A 17,369-nucleotide genomic window follows, 5' to 3' on the forward strand; every position below is an offset into this window, starting at 1 on the left:
TGCTGACAGTTCTCATGCATCTAGGTCCTCGTCAGCTCATTTTAAACAACCCGCGTTCATAGCAGCCTTGTCGGGTCTTTCCTTGACCCCAAGAATAACGGTCATCATACAAAGGTGCCAGTTCATCACCAATTATTTCTCTGGCCATGGCTTCCAGTCAAGCCCCAGGCTCATCTGCGCCTTCTTCCAATATCAACTCTCCTATCCTCCCGCCGGGTACCGGCCCCTCCTTAGTGGCACATTATCAGATCTGAATTCCCGGTCATCACCAGCGCCTGCAAGTAATCTGTCTGCGCAGGGCGATACTGCTCGAGGAAAACGGAACAAACGTGATAGTCGCAAGAAGCGAGAAGCAAAAGGCCTAGACCCCGAGAGCGCACCACCTCCAAAGAAACGCGCAACCGCTGCTGCAAGCACTGCCCGTCCCAGCTCAGATCTCTCCATCCTTCGTCCATTACTGTTAGCCGAGCCACGCACCTCAGATCGATACCCCCCACAGCCTCGACAATTCAATCTGGTGACCAGAAAGACCGACATTCTCGGCCAGAGCTGGGATTTCTACGAAGTCGTCGATAAGCTCACCAACAAGAACGGCTTCCGTTATTCTTATGCCATTGGGGACCCGGGTTTCCCCCATATCAAATATCGGCAAACAGATGTTCAGCCTTACCATGCTCGATTCAGTTTTGAAGATTCTCCGGCAGCGATATCCTTCTCTCAAGACGCTAAAGCAGTCACTACCAGCGATGCGTGGCATACAGCTCGAGCGAACGTCTGTGCTAGAGAAGGCTCATACTACTATGAAGCGCGAGTCATCAGCGGCAAAATCAATAATGTCCAAGCAGCCCCCCAGAAAGGTGGCCCTGGCGCATCGCCCCGCGGGCATGTCCGTCTTGGATTTGCTCGGCGTGAGGCTGACCTCGATGTCAATGTTGGGGTTGACTGCTATGGATATGGTATCCGTGATGTAAACGGAGAAGTCGTCAACCGTATGCGCTGCGAGTTCTTCTTCCCTAAGGGCGAAGCTATCAACGAAGGCGATGTCATCGGCATGCTTATCACCCTGCCTCCTTTGTCTCTACACAAAAAGATCGTCGAAGGCACGTATGACCCCGCGGTCGATGGTGATGGCTCAACTCCCTCGTCACACACACCTACCGCTGCCAATATCATTCGAGATCGCATCCCGTTCCATTACAAATCAGATTTTTGTTGGCAACAGTCCAACGTATTTTCTACTAAACATCTTCGCGACTACGCCTTTAACTTGAAAGAAACCCCAACCTTCGGTCCTCCCTCTCCGATGAATGGTGAAGACGCCTCCCTCCGCACATTACCGGGCTCAAGCATCACTATTTTCAAAAATGGCGTCAAGATGGGCACTCCGTTCAAGGAGCTGTACGCTTTCCTACCACCCGCAAGTCGTCTCGCCAATGGAACTAATAACCTTGGTATTGGCGAACGTGAAAACGCCGATGACGGCATGGTCGGCTACTATCCTGCGGTCAGCTGTTACGGCGGCGGTGCAGTCGAATGCCGCTTTGAAGCACCATGGTGGGTTGGCCCACCCGAACACAACGAATACGGCGACCCAGTCCGGCCTATTGGGGACCGCTTCAATGACCAGATTGTCGAAGACGTGGTCGCCGATATCGTGGACGAGGTCGAGGCCATGTTCACCTGGGGCGGCGTTGACGGCGATGTCATTGGCAACAATGACACCACCGAGCTGGATGGCCCTGCCACCGGCGCCGTTGGGGGCTCGGACGTTCTCCAGGGTGGTGTTGGCGCGGCCTTGGACTCAGCTGTTTCGGCCACGTCCGGGCCTGGCGCCTCTGATTCGGCTGCGAACAGTAACCGGGCGACGCCGGCTATCAACCGGGAAACTGTCACCGCCGCAAATCCACCCCCCGAGGATGCAATGAGTGTTGGCACGGCTGGCACGCCAAGTCACGTTCAGGATGCCCCGTCAATTGCAGCTGACGAGGATGTTGAAATGACGTGAATCTTGGCAAAACCATGATCTTGTGGTCTATGTTACACATGTGAATGCTAGAACAATGTGGAATCATCCAACCCCGGAGCATGGAACGGTGAGGCGTTACATAACTTTGATACCAATTTTCATCTCTTCCTCAAGTTACTCTTCCGGCGCATCCACAAACCCTCGAGTATAGGACGGGCTGCCTGCAGAATACAAGCCATAATTTACGAAAACCTAACGAATGAATAGGGAATGTACATAGGTAGGATGGTATCATTATAGTCATACAGAAGATTGTATAGTACAGCACGCCCCCAGAGGATGCAATTATTCGCTTATAGTGAGCCAGTTAGTCTTTTCCCTTCAAGCATCTCGGCAACGTTCATGACAAGTTCATCGTCCCCATACTGGCCGATGATTTGGATGCCAGCCACATCATCAGCATCGGAGCACTGGGGGGACTGAGACACCGTGACCGGTACTGAGATGGCAGGCAGACCTGCCAAGCTGGCTGGAACTGTGAATACATCATTGACATAGGCATCTAAGGGCGACGAACCAGCAGTCAAATCTGACAGTCGGGGCGGTGCTGATGGAGCAGTAGGACAAATAATCACATCAACTTCCCCAGCTTCTAGACGACTTGCGTCTGGAGCTTGGGATGCAGCAAATGGATGCGCGGCGGCGAACACGGCATTGAAATCCTGCTGGACTAGACGACGGACACGCTGTGCCTGGATGAAGTAGTTGTCCATGGCATCAGCGCTGAGACTGAAAGTTCCCAGCATAATGCGGCGTTTGACTTCATCTCCGAATCCAAGCCCTCGTGTTTTGGCATATAGATAGCCGTCTGGCTGGCCATTGCTATCTGGCCCTTTGGCGCGAGTGCCGTAGCGTATGCCGTCGTACTTGGCCAGGTTGGAGGATGCCTCAGCCGGTGCGAGAACATAGTAAGCTGACAGTGCGTGCTTAGTTGCTGGTAGGGAAATAGGGAGAACTGTATGCCCTTGCTCTTGAAGATGGGCGAGCGATTGAACCCAGGCATGACGAATTGACGGTGTGAGCTCGGAGATATTGTATTCTAGAGGGACTCCGATACGAAGAGGAGACGAAGTCAAACGGGAGGAGAGTTTTCGAGTTTGATGCCATGTCAAGATGGATGATCGTGATGACTGGGAGACACTCGTAGGATCGCGTGCATCGTACTGGTTCAGGATGGCTATTTATGCTCGTTAGCAAGCTTCAAAGTCACCACTAGGAAACCAGTGATCTCGTACAGAAGATATCTCGCACACTGGAAGTGCTCTTTCCGAGGATTCCCACGGTGTCCAAGGAGTTGGCATAGGCTACCACACCCCATCGTGAGATTAGACCGTAGGATGGTTTGAAGCCAACCGTCCCGGTGTATGCGGCGGGAAGTCTTACGGAGCCTCCGGTGTCTGTTCCCAAGGCGCTGCAGATCCCCCGACTTTCCGTTAGTGACCTGATCACGCATGCCCTGAGGGATCAACGCTTACGCATAACATTGCTCGGCAGCAACTGCGACGGCACTTCCACCGGAGCTTCCTCCAGCCGAAAGATCCTCTCCTGCGTGGTCTTGTCGCGAATTCTTTACTGGTCCAAATCGTGAGTGGATCGAATGTGACCCCATTCCAAACTCATCCAGATTTGTCTTGCCCGCGGTAATGGCCCCAGCAGCCTCCAATTGATCGACGACGGTGGCATTGAAAGGGCTGGTGAATTTGTCCAGGATGCCCGAGGCGCATGTTGTCCGCAGCTCTCGTGTACATATATTGTCCTTTATGGCAATCAAACGGCCATCCACAGCGGACTTTGGATTACCTATTGGAAGTGAATATTTCTGTCAGTCACGATTTTCGAGCACGGCAGCCTCCAGAAGTCCAAGTTCGTACCTTGTTCGCGCCGCTGGTCTGCCTCTTTCACACGGTCGAGCCACTGCCCAGCACGAGGCAGGGGTGTGATAAAAGAGTTGAGGCCATGCGCATGTTGCTTAGCGAGGCATCTCTCTGCTTCGCGTAGGAGGGACATTTAGGGCCATAGATGCGTGAGCTCGGCGTCGCGCGGCGGGCAGGAAACTGTTCAACGATCTCCGGTGGTCCGTGCACCCATCGTTTCGAGATCGGAATTAGGATGAACAGTGTAAACATCGCGGGTGCTGATCAAGATGCTTTTGCGTTGATAGTATTTGTATGGGGCTTAACACCCATAAATCCAGTCCGAGAAAAATTCTTCTTTCTTTTTACGAGAGGCTCTGACAGCTATGCACTTAAATGGATCTTTATCTGACAATTTCACCCTCCTATACTTCCTAACCAACAGCCACACAGTACGGATAATGAACTTTTTGTGAATGAGTCAACTCAGAAAGCAGCATGGAGTGATAAAATCAATGTTTTTTTTTATCCATTTAGGGGGTTCAACTTCTTTTATCGAGTCTCTTGGTTAGGCTCTAGTCTCCGGTGCCAACGGAAACTGCAGGAGAATCTCGTTATGACACTACGTAAACATTCTTGAATCGGGATGTTTCAGAACACAGAGAAGGCCTCCGTGGATGATAGAAGAACCAGATCAATTAAGAAGCTACGGATGATTTTGATATCGAATTTGAGGATGTCCTCGTTCTTACAAAAAGACACTTCATCAAATTGGAAACGATGGAAGAAGGTAGATATGCTATCTATGTCAAAACATGGAGAAGCGAGAGAGATCTTGTACATGCAAGCTTCTCCATTTCCAAGCAATCTCGATCTAAAATCCAAGACACTAAGCGAGTGAAAATATTGCAGATCAAACATATGAGAAGGAGAAGGAAGAACCCCCTCGATAAAGAGGCTTCTTCTAGGTCGTCTGAGGACCTATCACCTCGGAGCATTGAGTAGAGCAGAGATCTAGCAGCTGGAGACCTGGAAGCTGCCCATGGACCGGCTGAGCTGGTGATCGCTCCAGTCATCGGAGGCAATGCCGATTTGGTCTTTGCAGGACGAGTCGCTGTAGACACGGAGAGTGCAGTCGGAGAACAGGCCGTTGTTCCAATCGATCGTGCCGCCAGCCTTGACGGCAGCCTTGGTGCAGCTGCGGTTGTCATCGCTGTCCCATTGTCCGGCGGGAGTGGAGAAGATCCAGGCATTGGCCATGGGAAGGACGGCGGCGAGAGCAGCGATGGTGGTAGCAGCGAACTTCATTTTGATGGTTGGAGATGAAAAGTTTCTGGAAAAATGCAAAATGGATTTGCTTGCGGAGGCTGTGTTCAAAGATGTTTTGAGGAATTGAAGTCTTGAGATGGACTGTGGTGGTTGATGATAATGTCTACTGAACTCGAGAACGAAGCCAGTATTTATACATCGCCTGATGGCTTCACTCAAGGAGTTTCTGCTACCAGATTGATTGACGATGTAACTGTCTTCAATGCCAATGCTCGTGTTTTCCGGACTGTGAGGCTGGAAATAGCTCATCACGAGGGATTCGCGGTGTCGATGCTATTGTCGGTAATCGCCAAGGACTGGATACGATCCCTAGCATGGCGGACGGTGCTTGAGATGGAGTCCGGTACCTCGACTCCAACGGTGCCCCGAAGCCATTTCCGAGGTTGAGCTGAGGCTGGAAGGGCTGGAATGGCCCGCATGAGGTCGATCATTGGCTTCTTATGCTTTGAAAAGGACATATTCGACGAGAGGCTCGTGTTGATGCCTCTTGGCCGAGTGGGGACTTGTTAGGCCGGTCCAAAAGATAGTCGGTCGCATCAGTATAGCTACGATCGTCACGGTTGAACCGTTCCCCCGAAAACACGAGGGTTTCCACTGAGAACTCTGCAAATACATAATGCATACCCCTGAACATGTGGGTCAGTGAATAGGAAGGGAAACAGGGCCCGTTCTTAGCTGGAGAAGTATACGAGGTCCTATTTATAATTGTTGTTCGTTACGACCCCAGAATGATCGACACGGCGTCGATGGTGGCTGAGGGGCCCCCAATCAGGCAGCTCTCAAAGCCGATCAAGCTCGTCTTGAAGCGGAAGGGCTGAAATCAAATACAAGAGAGCGAATACTCGGGTCTTGGCTACTCATGTTTGACAACAATGAAGCTTTGGGGGGCGTTTTTCCAGTTGCAGCACATGCCAAGGAAGGAATCGTGTCAGTGAATCATGGTATCCTCACTTCCTAGAGACTCTAAGTAGACGATTGAGGCTAATAAGTGAGTAGTGAAGAAGGTCTGTTGGCCCTAGTTGAAAGTATTTGACTCACCTTTTATCCTTACTGTGCCATATCAAGATCCGTTAAGCATGGCCAACGGCTCGGTCAATTCAGCATGTAACGCAGCAGCTCTCGGCAAGAGATCCATGGATCAATTAGAGAAAAGTTCAAATGGATATAAACATGGAAGTTGAATCTACTCCTTCCAATTTGAATCTTAGCCCTAGGCCTCTGGGGTGATCAAGCAATTCGAGTCCAGTTTCACCTTTTGAACCCGCGGAGTGCATAGAAAGCGCCCTACTCGGCTAAGCTCAAGCCCGCGGAGTCGAGAAGCCCTGGATAGATGGCATGTTTTTGAAATACTTTGGAGTTTGGAATATGACCAAGCGCAAAAGTGAAATCAAGGTACAGTATATCGTGCGTAGATATATATATATATATATCTAAATATATTTCAAGAGTCCGAACCAGAAATCATGGTACAGAAACCCAGCAATTCACGGCGAGTCCACGGGGAAGCTCGTACTTCGGGCCGAGCTAAATCGCCAAACCCAAGACGTCATCCGGCCGTCCGCCTCGCCCATTCTTTTTCCTCCAACTTACCTTCTCTCCACCGCGTCTATCCTCAACATATCCATCATGTTGTCGCGCAGTGTATTCCGAGCTGCTGCTCAGGGTTGCCGTCACCCCGCAGCTCGTACTGCAGCGCTAGTAGCTTCCGCGCGCATCGAGGGTCGCAGATACGTCTCCGTGTATGGCTACACACAATCCAAGGCTTTGGTCTACTCGAAATATGGCGAGCCGAAGGATGTGCTCAGGTAATTCTACTGTCCCTGACCTTGGCCAGATGCCCATGACTGTGGATAATTGATTTACTAACTGATTGCTCTTCTCCAGCCTACACAAGCATTCGATCTCCGCGCCGCATGGCACCCAGGTCAACCTTCGCCTTCTCACGGCACCCATGAACCCCGCCGACGTCAACCAGATCCAGGGCGTATACCCCAGCAAACCTCCATTCCAAAATACCCTCGGCACCGCTGAGCCGTCCGCAGTCGGCGGAAACGAAGGCGCCTTCGAGGTCATTTCTACGGGCGCCGGCGTCAAGAATCTCACCAAAGGCGATTGGGTTATCATGAAGCGCACCGGCCAGGGAACCTGGCGCACACACGCCCAGCTGGATGAGTCTCAGCTAATCCGCATTGAGAACAAGGAGGGCTTGTCGCCGCTGCAGGTTGGTACCGTGAGCGTCAACCCGGTGACCGCCTACCGCATGATCCGCGATTTCTGCGAGTGGGACTGGATGCGCGCCGGCGAGGAATGGCTCATCCAGAACGGGGCCAACAGTGGCGTTGGCCGCGCTGCGATCCAGCTCGGCCGTGAGTGGGGGATCAAGACGCTGAACGTGGTGCGCCAGCGGAACACCCCCGAGGAGACCGAGGCCCTCAAGCAGGAGCTGAAGGACCTGGGTGCGACCGCGGTCGTCACCGAGGAGGAGATGTTGACCGGTGGCTTCCGGGATATGGTGCACGAGTTCACCCGCCAGGGTCGCGAGCCCATTCGCCTTGCATTGAACTGTGTGGGTGGAAAGAACGCCACAGCCCTGGCGAAGACCCTGGCACCAGACTCGCACATGGTGACCTATGGTGCCATGTCGAAGCAGCCGGTTGCTCTGCCTTCCGGGCTGCTGATCTTCAAGAATCTCGTGTTCGACGGGTTCTGGGTTAGCAAGTGGGGAGACAAGAACCCGGAACTCAAGGAGAACACGATCAAGGATGTGTTGCAGCTGACCCGGGCTGGTCGGTTCAAGGATATCCCCGTGGATGAGGTCAAGTGGAACTGGGACTCTGAAGGTTCGGCGCTGGCAGAGAGCGTTCAGGGCACGCTGGGTGGTTACCGTAGCGGGAAGGGCGTGTTTACTTTCACCGGCGGCGACGAGTAGATGTTCAGTAGGGGAAGAAGAACCAGTGTACCATAACTTCTCCAAAAGAGTCGACAAAGGCAATGAACTATGATTTATATACAATATGATTGCCAATGGTCGAAAGGATGAATAGTCTCCCCATCCAAAAAAATCTTGGTCTCATCAAGTTTGAAAAAACACCCTGGGTATTCCATATCTAGCTATTGATTGTGACGCCACTGATCACTCGCACTTCCAGTGCTTCTTGACCCAGTCTAAAATCAGATCTGTCAAGGTCATGTTCGGCATGTAGGACTCGCTTTCTTTGACGAAATCGACTTCAAGTTCAGCGAATTTGGCAGCTAGCACTAGAAAAGGCTGGAGAAACTCGATATAGATTAGATCCACGGTCTCGGGCCTTTCCGAATTGTTTGCCGATAGCAAAGCTTGGATGCAGTTTGGCACAGTGTAAAAGGAGACAGGGGAATGTATGGTATCATCGCCATCAGTGCCCGCATCATCCTTCGTCGTGTACCCAGGCACAACCTTCCCGGCTGCTTCATTAGCAAAGAGTGGTTTCTGCTGCGATCCTGCGCCCTCAGAGGTGTGTGTCAACTGGTATGCCTGCACATCGTCATCTTCAACGATGATATCTTTAGAGCCATAAAGCTGCTCGGAAGGTCCTAGAGAGCTGAATGATACTCCTGTTTGGTCCTGCAAGACCTTGACCTGTTTGTTTAGAACCTCCATAATCAGTTGAACTTTCTCATATGGAACATCTTTTACATAGCGGAATTGATTTGTGAAGGGGGATATAATCCAGGTTGTGTCCTGGGTGAAGGGGCCCTGAAAGATGTCGAACCGGATGGCGCCCGAATTCACAATGGCTACCGACGGTACCTCTCCACGGGAATCGTCCTTCAACGAATCGGTCAGGACTTTCGTCTGAAGCCAAGTGTAGACACTGTCAGGGTTTGGATAAGGCACCCGTGACATCCACAGATCCCGGGGCGCACAGCCATAGACCCGATCTAGTTGGAGGGAGCTCCGCGACTCAGCAATAAGCTTAGAGACGTTGCGACCCTTCTCCGTTGAAAAGGACTCTTCATCAAGACCAGTGTGGTGGTAAAAGGAGAACAGGTTATTGTCAATATATCGCCGCTTGAAGACGGGTCTGGATGCCTGGCTTGGTTGGTGACTCGACGAAAGTCCACTGATTGACATGAATCCGATCGTCTCCATGAAGCGTCCACTAGCTAGACCGACAGCCTTGTCATCGTACTGCGCATAGTCACGAATATGTTGATGTCCGCCAAAAAACTGGATCGGTGTGTCCCATCGCACGCTTCGAATGGCTTTGAAGATCGCTTGGTATTCCGTCGAGTGGGCGGGGACATGACCAGCGACCAGGAATAGATCGACTTCCTTGTCCCGGATAGCCTCCTGGAACCAGCCTTCCTGGATAGTATCCTCCACGCGCTGCACCACGGTATTATTATAATTCCCAGTAAAATCAAAGAGAAAGCCAAATGCTACGATGCGAATGCCCTGCTGTTTGCTGGTGAACTTCTTGTAGCGTGGTGCCAGCGCTACTAGCTCCCCCGTCTCCGGGTGATAGATATCGAGGTTAGATGCCAAGTATTTGCCCCGAAAATTAGGCACGGTGGTCCGAAACTCGGCCTCCGAGGTATTCTGTTTGTATAGTTCATGGTTTCCCGATGTGATTACGTCGATATGCTGGTGACGGAGGACCTCCGACAGATAGACGCCTTTGGGGTCCGACGAATCGTAGAGGCCGTTGCCTTCAACTCGATCACCGGTATCTATAACCAAGAGGTCTTGTCCTTGTCCCTCTATCTTTTCCCGCATGCGCGTGGTGAATGAGATGTAGTCCCCCCAGTCCGCTGAATAGGATGGTCTGCAAACGTGGATCAGTAGAGCTTACAACGGAGAACCTCCGGCGGCCTACTCCTGTAAATGACCGGCCAGCCAGCCATGGGTATCGGTCGTGTGGAGGAAGTTCAGTTGCCCGATTTCGAGGTCTCGTAAGGGGGCGGAGATGGGAGCCGGCGCGGAGGGCTGAGCGGCGAGCGCCGACGGGAGGAGGAAGGGTAACACCGATAACAACATCCTCGAGACCCCGGGACGAAGAACCCCTTCCTCAAGTAGAATCTGTAGCACTGCACACCGGAGATGAGAAGTAGGAGTCGCAGACGTTAACTGACTCGATGTAGAAGAAATCCAGAATTCAAAGAAGCTTAAACACGCAGCTTAAGCTGTTCGTACGGTTACGGAAGGAGCTGCCGGTGAGCGGCTGACTCAGCGCCCAACATCTTCGGATTTGCATCTCAAAGATTCAGGCGCGGCTTTCCCTTCTCCCCAACCTCGCCTTTCTGGTCTTTAATCGCCCGTGCGGTTTTCTCGACCTTGCGGACCTGTCAATTGCATCTCCCTCACCCTCCATCATCTCGATTTATATCCCAATTCCTCGCCATGGCCGCTCCCCGACTTTTCCGCCCAGCATCCCGGCTGCTTTCTTCGCGCCTTGCCTCCACCCCTCTCCGTCCGGCTTTCGTCCAGTCCGCTTGCGCCCAAACTGCCCTGCGCACCCGGGGCTATGCCACTGAGGGTGGTGTGAAGGAGGTCACTGTCCGTGATGCTCTGAACGAGGCTCTTGCCGAGGAGTTGGAGAGCAACCAGAAGACCTTCATTCTGGGTGAGGAGGTTGCACAGTATAACGGAGCGTAAGGCGCCCTCTTACACTCTTCAGAGCTATTGAAATACAATAGCGCTTTCCTCAAACTGGGAGATTTGGCTTCATACTGACGTGAATCGCTTTCCCGCAGATACAAGGTGACACGAGGTCTCCTGGACCGGTTTGGCCCGAAGCGGGTTATTGATACTCCCATTACTGAGGCTGGTTTCTGTGGCCTGGCTGTCGGTGCTGCTCTGGCTGGTCTGCACCCTATCGTGAGTCCTTTCCCGGAAATCAAGGAAGATGCCTTTGGCGGGTTCCGGGTATCGGATGCTAATTGTTGATTTCCTTTAGTGCGAGTTCATGACCTTCAACTTCGCCATGCAGGCTATCGATCAGATCATTAACTCCGGTGCTAAGACTCACTACATGTCCGGTGGTATCCAGCCTTGCAATGTTACTTTCCGTGGTCCCAACGGCTTTGCCGCCGGCGTTGCTGCTCAGCACTCCCAGGATTTCTCCGCCTGGTACGGCAGCATTCCCGGCCTGAAGGTTGTCTCCCCCTGGAGCTCCGAGGATGCCAAGGGTCTTTTGAAGGCTGCCATCCGCGACCCCAACCCCGTCGTGGTTCTGGAGAACGAGTGAGTGAAATCCATATGCTTCCGGAAAAAAAAAACAAATCTTCCGGAGATCGGAGATCGGGGATCGACACGGGTAACTAACCAATTGCCGCAAATTCTAGGCTTCTTTACGGCCAGGCTTTCCCGATGAGCGAGGCCGCCCAGAAGAGCGACTTCGTCCTGCCCATTGGCAAGGCCAAGATTGAGCGTCCCGGCAAGGACCTGACCATCGTCTCTCTCTCCCGCTGTGTCGGTCAGTCCCTCACTGCCGCTGCCGAGCTCAAGCAGAAGTACGGCGTCGAGGCTGAGGTCATCAACCTCCGCTCCATCAAGCCCCTCGATGTTGAGACCATCATTGCCTCGCTCAAGAAGACTGGCCGCCTGATGGTCGTCGAGTCCGGCTACCCCATGTTCGGTGTCTCCTCCGAAATCCTGGCTCTGTCCATGGAGTACGGCTTCGACTACCTGACCGCTCCCGCTGCCCGTGTCACCGGTGCTGAGGTTCCCACCCCTTACGCTGTTGGCCTGGAGAACATGAGCTTCCCCCAGGAGGATACCATTGTCAGCCAAGCCGCTAAGGTGCTGCGCCTGTAAGTGAAGGCGTGAGAGCGCGCGAGCGCGCAGTAATAAAACCATGTGTCTAGTACCCTTTCATCTGTCTCATTTTTCTTATATTGTTGTTTCCCCCCTCATCATGTCGTTATCTATTCCGCCTAGGCAGATTCTTGGAAAGCTGTGTACGATTACCTTCCTTGGGTCTGTGTCGTTGTCTTCTTTTGCACCCAGCGTAAATGCTTTAAAGATGGTTATTCACTTTTATTTCGATCTCACTAGATTGATAGACATTGAAAGTTTCCGTGTTCTTAAGTTTAATTTTGTTCCCTAAACAAAGGGTGCTCAATAGGATAAAAAAGGAACTAGGGTATTAAAAGGTATACCCTATTGTAACGCCATGCCCATCCCATGTCCAACGCCCCCAACCCCAGGAATCCAAATACAATGCATAGCGAATAAACAAAAGGTGAAAACAATTCTAATGGTGTCGGAATCAAGTTGCAGCCTTCATCCGCTCCATGCCCGCACATCCAGCAAAGCAGCCAGTTGGCCGGTGAGGGTCATAGTATCCTCCTCCTTCTCGATTGCGGGCATCCTCTTCCTCGGTATCACTGTCCACATTGTCTCGCGTCGCCTCGTCACGCCCAGGCTTTGAAAGTGACGTTGAGCTTGGTGGATCTTTCGCTGCAGTAGAGCCCTCATTCTCATCATCGTCATCGTCTCCCAAAACGTTCTTTTTGACCGGGGCCGCAGGGCCTTTAACGGTCGCGAAGGAACTTTTGAAGCCACCCTTCTTGAATCCTCCCCCACTCCCACTTTTATTCCCTCCGGTCGTTGCTAGACCACCGGCAGGGGCATCTAAGACTTTCAGACCGGCCTCTGCGTCAGCCTTGCGCTCAGCACGGCGAGCCTTCACCGCGGCATTGGGGTCGCGCGACAGCTGTTTGAGATCTTGTAATCGCTTGCGGTGCTGGTGGTCATAGGACGAGATATGCGCCTCATATTCAGGATGGCGCGAATATGATTTATTGCAGAGAGTACAGGTGAATGCGCTCAGGGCCGATCGTGCTGACTCGGTCTATCGGATTCAGTCAGCTTCACGGGTCTCTTGCTGGAATGTGCATTCGTCCTACCTTTGGCGCGGGGTTGGTAAAGCCTCGCTGGAAGCAGAAGTTAGCATCGTAGTTTCAAGGGTTCCTTCCCTTCAGGGTGTTCGTGTTCGAGGAGATTCTTACCGGACCCATGGTGTTGGCGGTTGCTGAGAGAAGGAGGGTCTGCGCCTATCAGAAGCGCGGCGTTTGGCGGACTCAGCATGATCGCCGGTTCCCCAACGTTTCCTTGTTTTCCCCTTTCGTTCTCTCTCCTCCATGAATATGCATGAGTGATGAATCTCCTAATCCTATTTTAAGCTACGAATCTTTTTTGGTCTTCTTTGTTCTTTTAGAGTTTTTCACGCTCTTCCAAGATTGTTTTGTCTCCAGTCTCCGCCATGCAGTCCTCCAAGGACTTTCAACCTCAGGACGTGGACGCCAAGTCCATCATCTCCATGCAGGAATTGGACCCGTCACCGGTGGACGACTCGACGCCGGATCTCGAGAGCCTGGATAGCAGTGAATATTTCCGTCCGCCGACTCCGACCAAGCCCTCGCGCACTTGCGGGTTTCCCACGCCGAAGTTGGGGCTTCGGGCGCATCGATGGGATGCTCTATGTAGGCGACCCGCCCACCCACAGCAAGGCGCAAAGCGATGAATTCTAACACCCCCTACAGTGTCCGGCGTTCAACGATACTCAACTTACCCTCCGACTGCTTTTTTCATCTTGCATCTCGCTAATACCTCGCTCATTCCGCTCATAACCCGCTCCGTCCCCGCTAGCGAGCCCTATCTCCTGCTCACGCGACCACTCTACCAAGCGCCCGGCGTGGAGCACCTCGTCCTAACTGTCCCCATCCTAGCCCATGTCGTTTCTGGAATTGTTCTGCGCAATATGCGCGCTTCACGACGAGCTCGGCTGTACGGCGCCGAGACCCGTGCCCAGCGCAATCTGTTGTCTTTTTGGCCGCGGGTCTCACTCCAGGCGAAAACAGGATATTTACTGGTGCCGCTGATCGGTCTTCATGTGTTGCTTAATCGAGTCACTCCCTTGATGGTAGAAGGCGGGAGCTCGGGCGTGGGATTGGGCTACGTTGCCCACGGAATTGCGCGCAGCCCCGTCTTCTGGAATATCTTCTACTTGCTCTTCGTCTCCGCGAGTGTCTGGCACTTTGTCGGCGGATGGGCCACCTGGATGGGCTGGAGAGTGACCACAGCCCGCACGGAACGAAGCACCAAAGGTTCTCTCGAGGGCTATCTCGGCTATCCGGAGAACCAAGATCGCGCAAAGCGCCAGCGCAAGTTGTGGTGGATGGTGAACGGAATTGCCGCCGTTGGCTGTGCTCTCTGGCTGGCTGGTGCGCTCGGCATCGTTGGAAGGGCCGGTGAAGGTTCAGGATGGGAGGCGCAAGGGTGGAATGAGATGTATAGCCAAGTCCCTGTCATTGGGGAATGGTTATGAGATCGAGGAAGAGAAAACGGAAAAAAAAAGAAGACATGATAGATGCACATAATGTACCTCTAGCTGTAAACTAGACTAATTCTTAATTGTACAGACTGACGACAATGAATACCTCCGGGCTTGACAATCTTTTCTAAATATCGTAGACTCTCAAATGCAACTCCACTGCCAGCGCTTTCATACGTTCAGAATGTTTTGTTGATACTCTCCCAAAAGCGTTTCTGTGTATAATTTCCGTCTTCCGTCCGCCTCAAGTAAGAACGTGACCAAGTGGGCAATGGTGGCCCGTGCGAGGAATCTTTTTTCGTACGCAACTTCGCTCTCCAGCACCGCATGCGCGCGTGGTCCATGAGCTTCCGATATTCTCACTCGATCTTCACTGTTTCTGCAAGATGCGCGTTTGATCTATCACTCTCCGTCCGCTCATACGCCCTGTCCCAACCCACCTGGTCAATTGCAAGCCCGAGATTCTGCAGTCATACATCCGCGGCCATGGAGAGTTCCACCAAACCCCTCAACACTCTGGTGGAGTACCGCGGGACCCAGTACAACGTTGTCAAGGAGGGTCTTGCCCATATTCTGAACCCGCCAGCCCAGGAAGCCGCTTCCAAAGGAACCAAGAAAGACCTCAAGGCCGACGATGAAAGCCAATCTGTCTTCTACAACCCAATCCAGCAATTCAATCGCGACCTGAGTGTCCTGGCTATTCGTGCTTATAGTGAGCACGCGGCAGATTTGAGAAGACAAAGGACCGAGCAGAAGCAGAAAAAACGCAACTCTGGGAATGATGTCGCAAAAGGGAAGAAGCGGAAGCGCGAGGACGACTCTGACGACCCCGCCCCGAGACCCGCTGTGGAGGGAGAGATCGAAAAGAAACCAGAGACGAGCGAGCAGCCTATCTCTGTATCAAACGGAAAGCAAGAAGCCCAGCCAGAATCGGCCGTTCCAGCGTCTTTTACGGTTCTAGATGCCCTGTCCGCGACAGGTTTGCGCGCCCTTCGGTATGCCTCGGAGCTACCTGTGGTCACTAAAGTGGTCGCAAACGACTTGTCTTCCTCGGCAATTCAGTCTATGAAAACAAATATTGACTATAATGAGCTGAACAACCGTATCCAACCTAATCTGGGAGATGCGCGCTCATACATGTATAGTCTGGAAGGTTCTGTGAAGAGATTCGATGTGATTGATCTGGACCCCTACGGCACAGCCGCGCCATTCGTGGATGCCGCGGTACAGGCTGTGAAGGATGGAGGCCTTCTGTGTGTAACCTGTACCGATGCCGGAGTTTGGGCTTCGACCGGCTATGCCGAGAAAGCGTTTGCCCTGTACGGTGGAATTCCAATCAAAGGCTACCACTCCCACGAGGGCGGGCTGCGCCTTATTCTCAACAGTCTCGCCATGTCAGCCGCCAAATATGGCATGCAGATAGAGCCTCTTCTTTCTCTGTCGATCGACTTCTACGCCCGTGTGTTCGTGCGTGTCTCGCGCTCCCCGGTAAATGTCAAGTTCAATGCGAGCAACACAATGGTGGTGTACAACTGCGATTCAGGATGCGGGGCGTGGACCACTCAACCCATTGGCGCAGCGAGACAGAAGCCTGACCGCAAGGGAAATCCTGTCTATCACTATAGCCTGGCCCAGGCACCGACAGCTAGTCCCAATTGTGAACACTGCGGCTTTAAGACTCACTTGGCGGGCCCCATGTGGGCTGGGCCTCTACACAACCCTCATTTCATTCAGAGAATCCTCAACATGCTTCCTAACCTCGATCCCGAGGTCTATCAAACAATCCCCCGCATTGAAGGCATGCTGACTACTGCCATGGAGGAGGATCTGGACCTCACCCCCTCCACTACCAACGCACCCACGAGCGACGAGCCTGAAAATGCGCAGCTCCGTGAGCAGGCAGCCAATTATCCGGCTATTATTCCCCGAATGGATCCAGCCATTCGTGACCCGCATCCTTTCTTCTGCAACCTCAGCAGCCTCTCCAAAGTCCTTCACTGCTCCACTGTTCCAATCGACGAATTCCGTGGCGCTCTACGGTCCATCGGCTACCGCTCCACCCGTAGCCATGCGAAGCCCAACTCCATCCGCACCGATGCCCCCTGGAGCGTCATCTGGGAGGTCATGCGAGAATGGGTTCGCCAGCATTCCCCCGTCAAAGAGGGTTCCTTGAAGCCCGCGACTGCCGGTGCTGCGATCATGGCCAAGAGCCGGGATAACCTCCGCAAATTCGATGGCGAGGACCCCTGGCTATCCCAGTTGAAGAAGGATCTGTTGACAGCTATCGAATCTGGACGGGACGTCAGTGACTTGGTCACCAAGGTCGAGGCCTCGCTCTATCGTTCTGGATCACGACAGGTCTGGAAGAAGCCAGAATTGTCCTCGGATGCATGTGCCGCTGAGCTGGAATCTGGTCCACAAGCGGACAGCGCTGCGCCTACAGCCACCTCCGAGCGCCCACACCCTAGCACTTTGGAAGTCAAGTTTGACGCTACACTTGGGCGTCAAGCGTCGGCCACACACTCGAAGAAGCGTCTTGTGCGGTATCAGATCAATCCCCGTGCCAATTGGGGCCCTCTCAATCGTGCTGCGGCGAACTCGAAGTGACAATATTGTGGATTTACTGCATATGTATCTCTTGTAAATATAAAACAATTTTGATTTTTACCAAACAACTGGATTCGGGACATTGCTTTTCCTTCCTTGATATGTTATAACTAAATTATTGACTTATGTTGCTGGATAGTCTTACTGCGTCAAAAAGCCTCTGCACTAGCACCAACTCTTTTCTGAAAGACCCGATACGCTAACGCTAATAGTGATATAAATGGTAACGGCCTG

General features: G+C 52.7%; 10 protein-coding genes across 10 annotated transcripts; 5 read left to right on the forward strand and 5 right to left on the reverse strand.

Moving 5' to 3' along the window:
- Positions 1–146: 146 nt before the first annotated feature.
- N7462_001460 (SPRY domain-containing protein) lies at positions 147–2,005 on the forward strand (the record flags this gene model as incomplete). Its single annotated transcript, XM_057073186.1, has 2 exons — positions 147–216; positions 273–2,005. 2 exons carry the CDS (start codon positions 147–149, stop codon positions 2,003–2,005), a joined length of 1,803 nt encoding a protein of 600 aa, XP_056936827.1.
- A 314-nt stretch (positions 2,006–2,319) lies between these two features.
- N7462_001461 (glutamyl-tRNA(Gln) amidotransferase subunit HER2) lies at positions 2,320–4,033 on the reverse strand (the record flags this gene model as incomplete). Its single annotated transcript, XM_057073187.1, has 4 exons — positions 2,320–3,203; positions 3,262–3,437; positions 3,502–3,826; positions 3,898–4,033. 4 exons carry the CDS (start codon positions 4,031–4,033, stop codon positions 2,320–2,322), a joined length of 1,521 nt encoding a protein of 506 aa, XP_056936828.1.
- Positions 4,034–4,893: 860 nt separating this feature from the next.
- N7462_001462 (uncharacterized protein) lies at positions 4,894–5,187 on the reverse strand (the record flags this gene model as incomplete). Its single annotated transcript, XM_057073188.1, has 1 exon — positions 4,894–5,187. The coding sequence occupies one exon, from the start codon at positions 5,185–5,187 to the stop codon at positions 4,894–4,896; it is 294 nt and encodes a 97-aa protein (XP_056936829.1).
- Positions 5,188–5,456: 269 nt separating this feature from the next.
- N7462_001463 (uncharacterized protein) lies at positions 5,457–5,666 on the reverse strand (the record flags this gene model as incomplete). Its single annotated transcript, XM_057073189.1, has 1 exon — positions 5,457–5,666. The coding sequence occupies one exon, from the start codon at positions 5,664–5,666 to the stop codon at positions 5,457–5,459; it is 210 nt and encodes a 69-aa protein (XP_056936830.1).
- Positions 5,667–6,834: 1,168 nt separating this feature from the next.
- N7462_001464 (enoyl-[acyl-carrier-protein] reductase) lies at positions 6,835–8,137 on the forward strand (the record flags this gene model as incomplete). The annotated part of the gene is made up of 2 exons (XM_057073190.1): positions 6,835–7,013; positions 7,093–8,137. 2 exons carry the CDS (start codon positions 6,835–6,837, stop codon positions 8,135–8,137), a joined length of 1,224 nt encoding a protein of 407 aa, XP_056936831.1.
- A 204-nt stretch (positions 8,138–8,341) lies between these two features.
- On the reverse strand, positions 8,342–10,228 carry N7462_001465 (metallophosphoesterase family protein; the record flags this gene model as incomplete). The annotated part of the gene is made up of 2 exons (XM_057073191.1): positions 8,342–10,016; positions 10,068–10,228. 2 exons carry the CDS (start codon positions 10,226–10,228, stop codon positions 8,342–8,344), a joined length of 1,836 nt encoding a protein of 611 aa, XP_056936832.1.
- A 363-nt stretch (positions 10,229–10,591) lies between these two features.
- Positions 10,592–12,007, forward strand: N7462_001466 (pyruvate dehydrogenase (acetyl-transferring) subunit E1 beta; the record flags this gene model as incomplete). Its single annotated transcript, XM_057073192.1, has 4 exons — positions 10,592–10,842; positions 10,945–11,068; positions 11,148–11,434; positions 11,536–12,007. The coding sequence occupies 4 exons, from the start codon at positions 10,592–10,594 to the stop codon at positions 12,005–12,007; spliced, it is 1,134 nt and encodes a 377-aa protein (XP_056936833.1).
- Positions 12,008–12,461: 454 nt separating this feature from the next.
- Positions 12,462–13,212, reverse strand: N7462_001467 (putative C2H2 finger domain protein; the record flags this gene model as incomplete). Its single annotated transcript, XM_057073193.1, has 3 exons — positions 12,462–13,046; positions 13,102–13,128; positions 13,204–13,212. 3 exons carry the CDS (start codon positions 13,210–13,212, stop codon positions 12,462–12,464), a joined length of 621 nt encoding a protein of 206 aa, XP_056936834.1.
- Positions 13,213–13,457: 245 nt separating this feature from the next.
- Positions 13,458–14,522, forward strand: N7462_001468 (uncharacterized protein; the record flags this gene model as incomplete). The annotated part of the gene is made up of 2 exons (XM_057073194.1): positions 13,458–13,677; positions 13,738–14,522. The coding sequence occupies 2 exons, from the start codon at positions 13,458–13,460 to the stop codon at positions 14,520–14,522; spliced, it is 1,005 nt and encodes a 334-aa protein (XP_056936835.1).
- Positions 14,523–15,014: 492 nt separating this feature from the next.
- Positions 15,015–17,135, forward strand: N7462_001469 (tRNA (guanine26-N2)-dimethyltransferase; the record flags this gene model as incomplete). Its single annotated transcript, XM_057073195.1, has 1 exon — positions 15,015–17,135. One exon carries the CDS (start codon positions 15,015–15,017, stop codon positions 17,133–17,135), a length of 2,121 nt encoding a protein of 706 aa, XP_056936836.1.
- Positions 17,136–17,369: the final 234 nt, after the last annotated feature.

This window comes from Penicillium macrosclerotiorum (genome assembly GCF_028827735.1).
Source record: "Penicillium macrosclerotiorum strain IBT 26536 chromosome Unknown utg000002l_segment0_segment0, whole genome shotgun sequence".
Lineage (NCBI taxonomy): Eukaryota > Fungi > Ascomycota > Eurotiomycetes > Eurotiales > Aspergillaceae > Penicillium > Penicillium macrosclerotiorum.